The following is a 14,936-nucleotide window of genomic DNA, read 5'->3' as shown; positions in this document are numbered from 1 at the left end:
TTTAGACACTCCCCCGGCTTCCTCCTGTCCCCTGGGGGAGGTGAAATTTGCTCCTTTTCACCTCTGCTCATTCTTTTGGAAGCAGGAAGGAAACCGACCCCTCTCCCTGGCTGTCCTAGATGCCAACCCCCGGGGGTGACAAATTGCCAGGGGCATGCCACGGAGAAACAGGCAGGAAGCTGAGAAGTGCCAGGTGGGGCGGGAGGAGTCCTGGAAGGGAAGGCAGGAAGCCTGGTTTGTTAATCAGTGGCAGAACTGCTCTCCAGAACGGGTCCCCTTCAAGGGGCCCCAGCTGCCTCATCTACACACCAAAGGGGTTTTTCTCTAAACGTTCTTTCCACCTCAGAAACACACTGAGTATTAATGATCCGAGACTCACACCGTAATTTTAGAATGCCAAAAATTTCGGGGGGGGGGCAGTGTAAGCCGCACAACTTCTTATGCCGCCGAGAGGTGGAGTGGACTCTGGGTGAAGGCTGGTAACTACGGGTCATAAAACTTGGAATTTCACATCTTGTTAAAATTCTCAGCTTTCTCACTGTTTGCAAAAGTCCTTAGATTTATGTACTTTGGAGCCTCCTGGGCTTTGGGAAGGAAGCGAGCTAGATTTCCTCTAAAAACAAGTAAATATCACCAAGGACTTATTGTGTGAAGACTTCCAGGTTGGGTTTGAATTTACCGACCCCAGGAATCGTTTCTTCCCTTTCAAGCTAACAAAAAACCGTCCTGTTCCTGCTTTTGTCAAGGAAAGAAAAGAAGAATGTTGTAGAAAAACATCCTTCTGTTTCATGAGAGCCTGTGTGTGCTCGATTGACCGTTCCTCCAGAGGGAAAAAAAATCAATTAATTAAAGCATTGATTAAGGTGGTATTTTCCATACACAGAACTGCTCCTTCGGGTGAGGTGTGAAGAACAGCGGAAACTCTCCTCCCTGCCGGGAGAACTGGAGAGCTTACTTGGGGGGAAGGGGTGTGAGACCTTCAGCCTTTTCTGAGTTGGTTTTCCGTCCAGTAGATGCTTTTCTGGTTGTGCGGTGCACGGACTGCTAAGGACTGTAGGTCAAGCCATTCAAAGAGCCAGTGAACGTCTTGGTTGTCTTACAAGTCAGGGGGCTCCCAAGGATGGTCCTGCCCACCCCCCTCCCCGGGTTGCCTAGTCGTGAGCCCACTGCATCAGCTCCAAGGGGAAGAGAACGGCCCGATCGTCGAGGTCTTCCTAGTGCCATGAGGCTCCTCAAGTGAAATCAGGGGTGTTTCGACAAAGGTTCGCAAGAGCATCCACCCACTTCCAGCTCCCACCCCTCTTTTATGAGGCTCCTGCCACTGCCGATCCCAGGGTTTATGGGACTTCTCTTTGGGGACAGCCAGTAGATGCGTCACGCAAGAAAACAGTTCAAAAGGCAACTCCAGGGTTTGGGGGATCCAATCCCATTGGACCCATATTTGCCTTTGAATCAATGAACTCTACTTTTATTTAGTGTGTTGCTCACATATTAATGTTGTTTGATCTGCAAGCCACCCCCCTCGCTTTGATGGAGTCGTTTACATGCAGTGGGAAGGTCCGTGCAGTTGGTTTAGACATCATTAACCCAGGAAGGAGACCAGACCTTCGGTGTGAATGACTCAATGTCATATGACATCCCCCACAGAAGCTACGTAGGACCACTAACCACAGCTCTTATTTCTGGACCACTCATCATTGCTCCCAGAACAAGATGGGCACAGGCTGAATTTTAAATACAAAACTAAGCTACAGGTAGAATAAAATGTAAACTCCTATTGATTTGGGCTAAGAATTTGTTTCCTTTTTTAAATTAACTTTTTATTGATCGCTCCTATGACCTTAGCTTGTACAGTTTTGCTGGTCTTCTTCCATAAAAAATGGCTTTAATATTTATTTCCTCTTTCAGTGGTGCAGGAAAAACTTTATTGTGGCCTTTTGTGAACCGGTGGCTCTAAAGGAAAGTGAATGTTTAATCCTCATAACTCTGCTCGGGCCAAGTTCCCTGGGCTTTTCCTGGACGGCAGTCAGCCTCCTTAGGCTTGTCTTGTCATGCTTCTCCTGGGGGCTCGCTGGGCTTGTCCATACTCTGAGGCCACATGTCTAGGACCGTGGTTCTCAAAGCCGAGCACACATGTGCACCAGAAGTTGCTGGGGGGCTTGTTCAAACAGATCACCAGACTCCAGCCCCGGAGTTTCTGCTTCAGTGGGTGGACCCAAGAATGTGCCTTTCGAACCGGTTGCTAGGTGATGCTAATACTGTTGATTCTGGGGCCACAATTTGAGAGCCACTTCTTCTTTTTGCTGCGGCACGCAGTGGCTTGATATAGGGTCTCAGTTCCCAGAGCAGGGATTGTACCTGGGCCGAAGCAGTGAAAGCACCGAGTCCTAACCAGTAGACCGCCAGGGAACTCCTGAGAGCCACTTCTTTATCTTGTTCAAAGCAGAAGTCTCAGGTTTGTGTCCCGGCAATAAGATGGGAAGAATACGGGTTCTAGAGTCAAAGAGAAACTTGCTCATGTCTGAGTCCCTCCACTTAACTTGTGGCATGACGCTGGGTCAGATCATACCTCTGTTAGTCTCAGTTTCTCCATCCTCAAAATGGGCATAATAATATCTGATTTGCAGCATTGTTGGCAGTTCATGTGTAAGTGCCAGGCACGGTAAGGAAGTGCCTTCTCTCAGCAGCCAGATGCTTCCCCTTCGTGAGAGTGAGTGGGCGCTTCTGGGCATGGTTTAGTGCTGTCCTGGGTAATGAACCAACACAAAGACAGCTACTAAACAGATAGACCTTCAGCCCAGGAATATTCCTCAAAGTTAGGTCGATTCCAAGAACTATTGGCACCTCGCGACGTGTGGGCCACACTTTGCCTCTCAGAGCCTTGCCTTCTTCACCTTTAAAGTCAAGGCTTTAACCCAGATGATCTGCCGTCTTGAAGGTTTCTTGCTTTGGCAAGTCTGGAATTCTGTGACTTTCCACTCAGGTACTTATTTCAGGATAATCTGTTACAGTGAAAAATGAAAAAATGTATGGTTCTTGTTTTTACCCGTTAACTTCATTTAACGTCCTCAGAATTCCCAGCCTTCTTTCACATTGGGCGGCTACACAGAGAGTCAGGGACAGCTGCTAAATACGAGATTGCCATAAAAGGTTCTGACCAGGTGTAAAATGGTCTATCTGTTATTTAATACTGACATCTAGTGGCTTTTCCTTATCAAAGACCAAGATGGCCATTTTTCTCTTAGCCTCAGCTCTGCTGCTTCTATTGCAGACATTCATTCAATAATCTTTTATCTTACTATTCATCATGTATGGGATGTCACACTTTGTGCCAGGCCCAGCAGAGCTGATGCTGATAAATGATACACGGTCCCTACCCCCGCTGGAGCTCATAGTCCAATGGGGGAGGCAGACAAATCACTAGACAGTCACAACACAACACCTTGTGATAAATGCTCCAGTGGGAGAGTACCAGCACCACTGCAGCAGAGGACGAGCAGGGCAGTTAACTCTGCCCAGGAAGGTCAAGGGAGGTTTCGTGGAGGAGGCAGTTTTTGAGTTGAGTTTTGGAGGTTTCCAGGTACCCTACAAGGGGCTGACAGAAGCCTTGCCAAAGAGTAGGCACTCCATATAAAAGGGAAAAGAACTCGTACAGTCTCGATCTGGGACCAATTTGGAGTATTAAGATTACTTTTACAGGAGTTCCTGTCGTGGCGCAGTGGTTAACGAATCCGACCAGGAACCATGAGGTTGCGGGTTCGGTCCCTGCCCTTGCTCAGTGGGTTAACGATCCGGCGTTGCGGTGAGCTGGGGTGTAGGTTGCAGACGCGGCTCGGATCCCGCGTTGCTGTGGCTCTGGTGTAGGCCGGCAGCTACAGCTCCGATTAGACCCCCAGCCTGGGAACCTCCATAAGCCGCGGGGAGCGGCCCAAGAAATAGCTAAAAGCCAAAAAAAAAAAAAAAAGATTACTTTTACATACTTGGAACAGAGAGTACAGAGTTTCTCAACCTTGGAACGGCTGATGATTTTTTGTCTGCATTGTACAATGTGTAGCGGCCCCGTCTGGACTCAACCCACTAGATGCCAGTAGCACCTGCCTCTCCGTTGAGACAAGCGACATGTCTCCAGATATTTCCAAATGTCCTAGAGGCCAGGAAGGGGAGCAGGGTTGAGAAAGGCTTGTATAGAGGGAGCTTAATAGAGAGAAGGCTGGAGAGACAGAAAGGTGGTTACTGGGTTACCCCCCAAGGCTGTGCCTGGCGTGCAGAGGAGCTTGAACTTCACGTCAGAGTTGATAGGGAGCTGTTAGGAGTCTCTTAACTCGGTCATGGGAGGTCAGATGTGTGCCCTTTGGGGCCGAGGAATGGATGTGAGACCAGAGACAGGGAGGCGGGCCGGAACACTGATGCAGTGACCAAGTAGAGAAGTGACGAGGCGGTGGAGGAAAGGATGGGTTGGTGAGCTCTTGAGAACCAGAATCAGCAGGGCTTGGGGAAAATTCAGCTGCTGGTGGTAAGTGAGATAGAGGAGTCAAGGAGGCCCCCCAGGTTTCCTGATGGGACTGTTTTTTCTTTGGTTGCTATTGTTTCCACAGTTGCTTATCAGTGACAGGCAAGAGGCAGCCTAGGCTTTGGAGAAGGCGCCAAACCTTTCACTGTGTCCTGCCTATAAAGGCACCAGGACACCCAGAGGCGCCAAACAGCGGTCTTTAAATTAACTCGGGCAACCGAGGGGGAGTCATGACTCCAATGTAGAGATGTGACACCTGGTCATCGTAATGAAGTGACATGTTTGGTCACAAGATATTTCCTTCCAATCACCACTAACTGAAACAGGCTGAGTGTGATTTTTCTGTGGCTACGCTGGGCTCATCGTTGCAAATTAAATCAAAGCATTCAGCAGCTACCAAAGACCCGCTCCCGGCTGCATCTTGTTCTGTTTTGATGACTGCCTGGATGCAGGCATTGCCAGAAGAAATAAGAAGATATGGTGAGGATATTGGGGGATGTAATCAGAATCCTGATGCCTTTGGACAGGCTTAGATTTGCTCCAGCAAGGAGAAATTAAACAGGGCCACAAACAAACGGCATCGGTCCAGGACAAAGTCGACTGGGTTTCCAAATGGCGTACGTGGAAAAGAATGAAAGAACTCAGGGGACCGTGTGTCAGCGCTGTGGCGTGCCTGCCCCAAAGGCCACTGTGATAGGAGGCCACAGGAAGAGAAATGGTGTCAAGAATTTGATGGTGAGAGACTGTGTCTACTTGTCACTTGTCAGACTGCGCCTGGAGGGCATGTTCCAGTAAAGTGGAATATATTCAGAGGCAAACAGAAGGATAGCAAGGGGACCCGAAGCAGTGTCGAGAATGGCTGGAAACCGTATTTAGCATAAAGAAGAGACACCTCGGGTGCTTCATTGCCGCCTTCAAATATCTGAAGCCACACGTGCAGAATGAAAAAAAAAAAAAATCCCTAAGTAAGCCCTCAAGGTCTGAAACTAATAGTTTTTGCCAACACCGCCACATCAGAAGCTCAGATCACTCGCTGAGGCCTCTATTTGCCCCTTCAACTCTCTTTCAACCACCCCCTGCCCTCCATTCATTTTCTCACCGTCTTATCATTTCTGCCTCCTAATGCCTCTCCAGCCTGCCCCTTCCCCGTCTGTCTTGTTTTCTCCAGGAACCTCAACTAATGTCCTTAATCGCATCTCCGTGCGCCACACGCGGTGGTGACCTTTCTAAAACGCAGACCTCATCAAATCACTCCCCTGCCCAAAACCCCTTCCAGGCCTCCGTGCTGCCTACAGAAGTCCCTTCATGCAGCATCCGAGGCCTTGCGCGGCCGCATCCTCGGCTTCCTCTCCACGCTCCCTTCCTGCCGCTGGCCCGGAATTCCCAGGCACCTGTTTGCGGCGCCCTTGCTCCACACGCAGCAGCTTGGTCTGTGCCTTTGCGCCTGCTGACCTTTCTGCCTCACACTCCATTCCGTTCTTCCTGCCTCATCTAAGGAGGGCCCCGCATCTTAGCCCTGACGGCATCCTTGGTCCCTATGGAGGTACCTGGACGGACCTGACCGCCGGAAGAGAGCTGCCTGTGCGTCTCTGCCTATTTGTCTCTCCGCTTACAGTCCCATCAGGTCGGGGTTTCACCTCCTCCGCTGAGGCCACTGGCCACTCCTGGAGACCGACCCTTTGGCGGGTCTTCCTCTTCACCCGTGGGGTCGTTTTTTCAAGCAGCATCAAGGGTTTCCATTTGAGGCAGTCAGGCATCCCGGGCTTGTCTTCCCTGGAGGAAGGGGGCTGATCACAGCATTTCCAGGGCCTCTTGGCGTCGGAGTATATATAGCCTGGCTGGGATCGCCAGCCTGTGTGCACGCTCGCCCGCAGGCTCCTCTGATTTCTCTGCTACTGTGATCATCCGTGCAGGGGAGAGACAGAGGCTGCCCTCACTGGACTGCCCTCCCCTACGGGCCGAGGAGACCTTCCTCTGGAAGGAATCACACAGCCAGAGCACGAGAGCCTCTGTGGATGTCTGCTTCTCTCTCTCTTTTTTCTTTTGAGAGGTGCACCCGCGGCATGTGGAAGTTCCCAGGCTAGGGGTTGAAGCGAAGCTGCAGCTGCCAACTTACCCCATCCCCACAGCAACACAAGATCCAAGCTGCCTCTGTGATCCGCACCACAGCTCACAGCAATGCCAGATCCTTTTCCCACTGAGTAGGGTCAGGGATCGAACTCGCATCCTCATGGATACTAGTTGGGCTCATTACCGCCGAGCCACAACAGGAACTCTCCTGCCTCTGCCTTTCTGCGCTGCTTCCTCTCTCTCTCCACGTGGAGATGGTGCTTACGAAACATATGGGGCCTGAACGCTAACCTGGGTCAGTGCCTCCATCTGCTCTGAAAGACAAGGAAGAATTTTTAGGCAGGAGAGCCACAGGCTTGCACGGGGGTGCGCTCTAGGATTTGCCAGAAGATGTCACTGTAGGCTTAAAGCAGTAAAATAAATTAGGGCCGGAGGCCCGTCAGCTAAGCATGAAGGTGACTCCATTAGGGGGGTTTTAACACCCATTTATAATGCATGCCTGGAAAAGCTGGTTGAAAGACTAATCCAAATGTGTCACTGGACTTCATAAATTTCTTTTTTTTCCAAATAATCAGACTAATTGCCATGAAGCTGTCGCCTCAGGCCTAGTATAAAGGCTTGGTAAATCTGCACCCAAAGAATGAATGAATGAATGAATGAATGAATGAATACCACAGCCGGGAGGGGAAGGAGGGAGCCCAGGGGAAGAGCAGTCACCTGTGTTGGTCAAGGCTCCAGGGGAACAGAAGCTGCTCCTCGTTGGCAGTGGGTCTTTGCAGAGATGCCTTTGAGTGGCACCTGCAAAGCCAGGTGCCAGGCAAAGCGGTGAGGCTGGTGGAGGAGGTCTTGGCCTCACTCACAGATGCTTCTCCTGTGCCCCTTTTGCTTGTTTCTTCCAGAAAATCATCGAAGGTGATTCAAATTAAATAGAAAACTAAGTGTCTTGCAAAAATCATTCCCCAGCGTTTTTAATAGGACCAGCCATCGCCTTCCCAGTTCCTAACGCTCTCCCTCCTCTTCCCCAGGACAGGTCACTAAATAAGCAATGAAAGGAATTGGTGAGATTCTGCTTTGTGCCTGGTATAAAGGCAAGGGAGGAAAATGAAATGGATGAGATGAGAGTTATAGGAGAATATGCAGAACCCCTGGCCTGGAAAACACACTTGAAGCGGAGATACAAACAAGTCATGGCAATTTGGTATCGACGGTGTTTTTAACAAAGGTTAAGTGTGGAAGTGCCGTGGTGACGCAGAAGGAGAGGTGACGGCTGGCAGCAAAGCCTGCAGTACATTTTCTAGGAGGAGAGATAGTACTTGAAGGGGAACTCAAAGAATGTCTAGAATTTTCCAGTCAAAGAAGGAAAGTCACGCCAAGCAGAGGAAACACCAGGATAGATCCCAGGGTGCCCGTGTTGCTCAAAGCCCAAGGCTGACACATGCAGGTGTTCAGGCGTCCTTTCCGTGGGTAAAGAAAAGGGGCATTTTGGAGCCGATAGAGTTAACTTCCGCCGCTGGGAAGGTCATCACGTGAGTGAAGGCGGAAAGCAAGGTAGTAGCTTATATACACCCAGTGGCAGCTACCATGTCTATTTCAGTCAGTGACTAAGCACAGCGTTTATTTCTGGAGGCCCCGGGCTGCTGTGCCTATCTCTGCATTCCACTGCCATCACGGAGGAGCCAGGATGTTATGACAACAGCCAGAATCAAGAGCATCCTATCAGACATTCTTTCAGCGAGGTTTTGTTCTTTAATAAGATATCCCGATTAGGCTAGACAGGAGGAAAATGCTTTTGTATGTGGAGTGAGAACGATTAGAATGTGAGCTCCCTTGTCAACCTCGCATGACTTCAGTAAAATCACTGGTTTCCACGGAGTGTTCATTTCGTGATCAGTCAAGGGGGGGTTAGGGTGGCGAGTATGAAATCCATGAGGTCATTGGGAGCACTTGGTCATTGGTGGGTGAGAGGAACAGAGGGGAAGGAGGGGTCTGGGTGGGGGGTGTTTTGGCCAATGGGTGATGGGCGGGGCCGATGTCCCTGCTTCAGCTGCTGGACCAGCAACCTGGGTGAAAGCGTTGGCTCTCCGGACAGGCTAGCGGGACTCAGGGCGGGGGGCGACAAGTCCCACTTGCCTTCCTTCCCGGCCGGGGACCATGGCGTATGCCCTGCACCGCCTCCCCGACCCCACTGAGGTCACCCGCATCCCTGACTCTTGGCCCTTGTGCTTGGTCCACAGGAACTTCCATTACATCACCATCCTGCGCGACCCAGTGTCCCGGTACCTGAGTGAGTGGAGGCACGTCCAGAGGGGGGCCACGTGGAAAGCGTCTCTGCATGTGTGCGATGGAAGGCCCCCGACCTCCGAAGAGCTGCCCAGCTGCTACACTGGAGATGACTGGTCGGGCTGCCCCCTGAAAGAATTCATGGACTGTCCCTACAACCTCGCCAACAACCGCCAGGTGCGCATGCTCTCCGACCTGACCCTCGTCGGCTGCTACAACCTCTCGGTCATGCCCGAGAAGCAGAGGAACAAGGTCCTGCTGGAAAGCGCCAAGTCCAACCTGAAGCACATGGCCTTCTTCGGCCTGACCGAGTTTCAGCGGAAGACCCAGTATCTGTTTGAGAAAACCTTCAACATGAACTTCATCTCGCCCTTTACCCAGTACAACACCACGCGGGCCTCGAGCGTAGAGATCAACGAGGACCTCCAGAAGCGTATCGAGGGGCTGAATTTTCTGGACATGGAGTTGTACAGCTATGCGAAAGATCTCTTTTTGCAGAGGTATCAGTTTATGAGGCAGAAGGAGCATCAGGAAGCTAGACGGAAGCGGCAGGAACAACGTAAATTTCTCAAGGGAAGGTTCCTCCAGACCCATTTCCAGAGCCAGAGTCAGGGCCAGCGTCAGAATCCGAGTCAGAACCCCACCCCGAATGCCGGTCAGAATGGGACTCCGAATCTGATTCCGAATCTGACTCAGAGTTCGGGTCAGAATTTGAGCCGGAAGGAGAACCGGGAAAGCCGGAAGCAGAACCCAGGCCAAGAGCAGGGTGAGGACAACACCAGCAATGGCACCAATGACTACATAGGCAGTGTAGAGAAGTGGCGTTAAGTGGCCCCCCCCAAAGGCTTTTGCACACTGCTCCCCAAGCGCCAGCCAAAATGTGGCAAATCGTCAAACATGAGCGTGTCCAAACACATCCTGCTTCCTTAGGTTTGGAAGTGAAAAAAAAAAGTTAAGATGTTGCCTTTACAGTTGCCTTTCAATTGAATGTTCTACTGTGCGTGGGTAAAACAAATTTCACTATGTAATTAAATGGTCTTGGGGGGAGGGGGTTGCTGGAGTATTTAGAAAATCCCAAAGCCAAACCAGACTCACCAGAAATTGCTGTTTAGATATTTTAAGAAGTTCTTAAATTAGTCATAGAGACAAAATGAAAACACAAAAAGTGGCCATCTAACTTATGGCCAAGAAGTGGACTTTATTTAGGATACACTGTTAAAATCCAGTCTTGGAAGCAAAGATTTTTTTTCTAGGGGTAAGCATGAATGTAACATACAAGAAACTCAGATTAAAACACGAAATTCCTCCTTGTCTTCTGATTTTAACGAGGAATCTATTTAAATAGAATAAGAACTGATGGTAGGTTTTTACCAAACCATGGCAAATGAAAAACATCTCTCCAAACGTGGGTAGTTTTATGTAAAAATATTGGCTTTCCAGTACAACAGGACTCATATCTTGTTATTTAAGAGATATTTAAAATTTTAAACTTTTTCTACCTTCTACTCTTTAAAGGTTTTAAACAGGGTGTCTCTCATATTAAACAAAACACTTTTTCCTCCAGTTGGACGGAGGACCGATGTAAAGAAAGATCTAATTTCCAGACGATTTCTGGGCACTGTAATCTCAACATTTCTAGAATCTTTTTGGCGCTGCTTATCATTCATTTTAAAGCTTCTCCGAGTTGTGCTCATTCCAAACTAACCTGTTTTTAGAATCTTTCTTCATCATCTAAATGGTGTGTTGCTGAATTTATTGTGATATACAATCCTGGCTTCAAGTCAGGACTTTCTATAGAATTGTCTTATCACTGTTTGTGTAGTGAGGTCCTTATCAAGAAACCCTTGAACAGGATAATAACGTGTCTAAAAATCTTGCTGAAGTTATTCTTGATCAGTTAGAATTGAACCTGAATGTGAATGAATTGTTATTTCCTTTGTGTACATTTTTATTGTACCGTTTCCAGTTGGGCTGGCACTTTCTAGCCCGATAGTTCTTTTTCGTGTCGACAGAGTGTAAACAATTACAAGAGAAAAAAAAAGGGGGGGTGGAATAAGCCTTAGGCTAGCCAGAGTGATTCAGTGATTCCACTCAAAGCTGTACCCCGGTACTTTGGGTGAACCATGTATCAGGTTTTGAGAAAGAACAAAAGGAAAGAGGGTCCTGAAGTGAAGTTAAGCATCATTGGAAGCATATGGGTTAAAGAAAGTGATTTGTTATTGAAAGCCTGTGCGGAAGTTCTTTTAGGGTATCTATTGTGAATTCTGCGGGGCAAAAGATGGAATGTAACCCACTGTGCTAGCAAGCATCCTGATTCTGGGCAGTCTCCATTTTATGGGTTTTGCTCTCCTTTCTTAAGGATTTAACAGTAAGCCCCTGGCTGTCAATCAAATAAGGCAACTGGAAATGGCATTTATGTTTTCACGAGGGACAGGCTTAGAAGTGTGACCGTAAAGTCCCATCTTGTACAATCTGCTCATTTGCATGATCTAGTTTCCTCTGTAATGATAACGCCACAAGCTGGATAAGAAGCTGAGCATTTGGGTTAAAAAATAAATGTTCTTGACTCTGTGCTTGTATCAAAAGTCTAAATTTTGTCTAATGGTATCTGCAGTCCTGAGACTCTGAGAACTGGAAAACTGAAGGGAAAAAGAAAATTGTTTTTAATCCCAAACACCTTGAAATCAGAGTGAAACTATTTTGTGTACTTTGTGTTTTTAAAATAATGATTCTGTAGATCACTGTGGTATTTCGATTTTGTTTAGTTTTAATTGATAATGTTTGCTCTTAAAACTGTTGGAAAGCAGGATGAAGCCCGAGCCAGTGGAAAAGCTTGTTACAGAAAAAATATCGTGTGTTATTTGCTGTGGTGTGCATGGTTTGCAGAGATTAAGTGCATTTTCTCTGTCTATACTGATTTATTGTATATAGGGGATATTATAAATATACATTTTGATCATCCTGTAAATCCCATGATTTCAACTGTAAACATCTGTCCAATGGTGTAGCTTTACCAGCTATTCACTGATTTTGTGTAATTTAACAATAGATATGAAATAAAGTTTAAATTCCAGGCTTTGAGTAATTTCATGATTTCAAGGTTGGCAGCCCCTAGACATTATGACATCACAGAGAGAATTCTCTTTTCTCAAGGTGTTTCTGGAGTTCCCGTCATGGCGCAGCGGAAACAAATCTGCCTAGGAACCATGAGGTTGCGGGTTCGATCCCTGTCCTCACTCAGTGGGTTAAGGATCCAGCGTAGCCGTGAGCTGTGGTGTAGGCCGAGGACGCAGCTCGGATCTGGTGTTGCTGTGGCTGCAGTGTAGGCTGGCAGCAACAGCTCCAATTGGACCCCTAGCCTAGGAACCTCCATATGCCTCGGGTGTGGCTCTGATAAGACAAAAGACAAAAAAAAAAAAAAGAAAAAAGAAAAAAGAGTTTCTCTTTTTCCCCTTGGCCACTAGGTATGGAAGTGAGATGAGCCATTCCAGTCTGGCGCACTAAAATGGCCTTAACTTTGGGTGCTTCCATCTGGGAGTCCACAGCGCATCCTCTTTTGAGTAAAACACAGTTGTCAGTGAAAGGCAGGGTTGGCTATGCATCTTAGCTTGGGCTGTTATAACAAAATACCGTAAGCTGGGTGGCTTATTAACACCAGAAACTTATTTCCCACGGTTCTGGAGGCTGAAAGTCTGAGATCAGGGTGCCTTCTTCCCAGTTGCAGGCCATCTTCTTGCTGTGTCCTCATAGGGCAGAGAGTAGCTAGCTACACCTCTGGCTTTTTCCTATGAGGGCACTAATCCCGTTCATGAGGGCTCCACCCTCATGACCTAGTTCCCTCCCAAAGGCCCCCCCCCGCCAGATATCATCACACTGAGATCAGGGTTTCAACACATGAATTTGGTGGGGACAAACATTCAGTCTGTTACACTAAGCAAATAAAATATGGGTGTGTTTTAACTTAACAATTATTAAAGGAGACATTTGTACATCTAAGACTCTGTTGAAAAGAGAAATAGCACTTGCTATTTTTTAATCTATCCCCTTTGTCCATAGGACAGAGGTTAAAGGTGAGCATTAAAGAATTGGCTTTTAAAGTCATGAAGACAATATGTTCTAATCCCATTCAATGTACAAATGTTTCCAAATGAACTTATGGCTAGGATTATGGATGGAGATGATTTGTTCTTGCCCTTTCAAAAGAGAGTTTAGAGGAGTTGCCATCGTGATGCAGTGGAAACGAATCTGACTAGGAACCATGAGGTTGCAGGTTTGATCCCTGGCCTCGCTCAGTGGGTTAAGGATCCAGTGTTGCCGTGATCTGTGGTGTAGGTCGCAGACGTGGCTTGGATCCCGCGTTGCTGTGTCTGTGGCGTGGGCCAGCGGCTACAGCTCTGATTCGACCCCTACCCTGGGAACCTCCATATGCTGAGGGAGCAGCCCTAAAAAGACAAAAAGACCAGAAAAAAAAAAAAGAATTTAGAGGAGTTCCAGCTGTGGCACAACAGGATTGGCAGTGTCTGTGTAGCACCAGGATGCAGATTCCATCCCCGGCCCAGCACAGTGGATTAAAAGATTTAGTGTTGCCGCAGCTGTGGTGTAGGATGCCACTGCAGCTCGGATCTGATCCCTGGCCCGGGAACTCCATGGGGCACAGGGTGGCCAAAACAGAAAAAAAAAAAAAGAGAGAGAATTTCGATATCAGTTCATCGGGTTTAAAGGAAGAAAACTACAAACGTGTAGCATTGTACTCAGCCCGTAAGCTATTCATTCTTAGACACCCCTGCCCGTGAACTGTTTCTTGAGCGATGATTGCATCGTCAAGTGTCCTGACTGTAAAAGGGTTTCCTGGCCTCCCCTTCAGAGGAGCTGTGAACAGGAACATAGAGACCCAGCACTCGACATATTTAGGAAAGAAAGCGTGTGTGTTTCCCTTTTCCATCGAAGAGGGTACTTTTGGAGAGCAGGGCCCGCTTGCTGAAGGGGGAGAAACCCACAGGAGGCTCTTGGCCCCAAGGTCAGGGTTGGCTGCTGAGGAAATGAACCGTCGAGGTACCCCAGAGAGGCGCACTCACGGAGGAGAAAGCCCTCAGTGACCCAGTTCCCCGGGACTTGAGATTCTCAACAGGAGTTATAACCAAGTAAAAGCAGGGCTGTCTTGGGGAGGCGGGAGGTGGAGAGGAGCTGTCGCACTTGGCTGGACGGATGGCTTCCTTCCATGGTGGGGGGACGGAGGTGAAAAGAACCATGAAAGCATCACAGGACAGGCTTGCTTGCACCTTCTCTCTCGTCCGCACTAGGGAAGAAACTGAGCAAACAAACCCAACCTGGGCATTTGGTGACGAGTCTAACAAGACTTGGTGTGGGCGGACTCCCAGTCGGACCCCAGTGGGGCTGGCGAGTAAGGCAATCCTCATCTCTCAAGAGGCCAGAAGGAGGCGAGCCGACGGTGAGAAATAGCAGAGGCATTAGATCAACGCCTCAGTCATCCTCAAGTGAATTGATAAGGCATCAATTCCATCTCCCCAAATATGCAGAGGCTTTGGAACCACGGGAGAAGCCTACCTGGAGAACGAGGAAATCAGCTATTTCTCAGTGCAAGCCACACCGTTCTGAGCAGCTAGCTCGGGGGCCTGAAGCCAACAGGCCTGGGGCCAAATCAGCCTTCCCCTGGCTTTTCTCAGTAAAACGGTGTTGGAACACAGCCATGCCTCTTTCTTTGCACATTCACCCTGGCTTCTTTGCACACTCCAGAGGCAGGAGCAGCTGCAACAGAGATCTAATGGCCCGAAAAACCTCAAATATTTATCTCCTTGCCCTTGAGAGAAAAAAAAAATGGATCAACTTCTGAGCTAGAGAGCCCATCAAAATTTCCCCAGTACTAAAATCTTGGCAGAGTTTATAATGATTTCAGCATCAGAGAGAATAGGAGGGTGTGATTCAAAGAACGTACATAACACGTCGACATTGATGGACTACTTCTACCTACGCCCCTGCCAAAGTCCCTGGTTGGGCCTGAGAACAGGGAGTAATCTTTTTTTTTTTTTGCAAAGGAGCCTGGAAAGGGAAAGCAAAT

At 48.4% G+C, this 14,936-nt stretch overlaps 1 protein-coding gene across 4 annotated transcripts in view; it reads left to right on the top strand.

Annotated features, from left to right (window-relative positions):
• The window catches only part of HS6ST2 (heparan sulfate 6-O-sulfotransferase 2), a 287,234-nt gene extending 275,301 nt beyond the window's left edge, over nt 1–11,933 (top strand). For all 4 annotated transcript variants that reach the window (XM_085006638.1, XM_085006637.1, XM_021079794.2 and 1 more), the window contains one exon: nt 8,815–11,933. In XM_085006638.1, the coding sequence (XP_084862764.1) occupies nt 8,815–9,688 (874 nt within the window). In that variant the 3' untranslated portion in view covers nt 9,689–11,933. The remainder of the gene's footprint in view (nt 1–8,814) is intronic.
• The last annotated feature ends 3,003 nt before the right edge of the window (nt 11,934–14,936 follow it).

This window comes from Sus scrofa, chromosome X (genome assembly GCF_054392235.1).
Source record: "Sus scrofa isolate SSC_HxYL_T2T_F1_AM1 chromosome X, Sscrofa_HxYL_maternal_Yorkshire_Landrace_v2.0, whole genome shotgun sequence".
Lineage (NCBI taxonomy): Eukaryota > Metazoa > Chordata > Mammalia > Artiodactyla > Suidae > Sus > Sus scrofa.
Note: the sequence above shows the minus strand (reverse complement) of the source record. Positions and strands in the feature narration are given on the sequence as shown.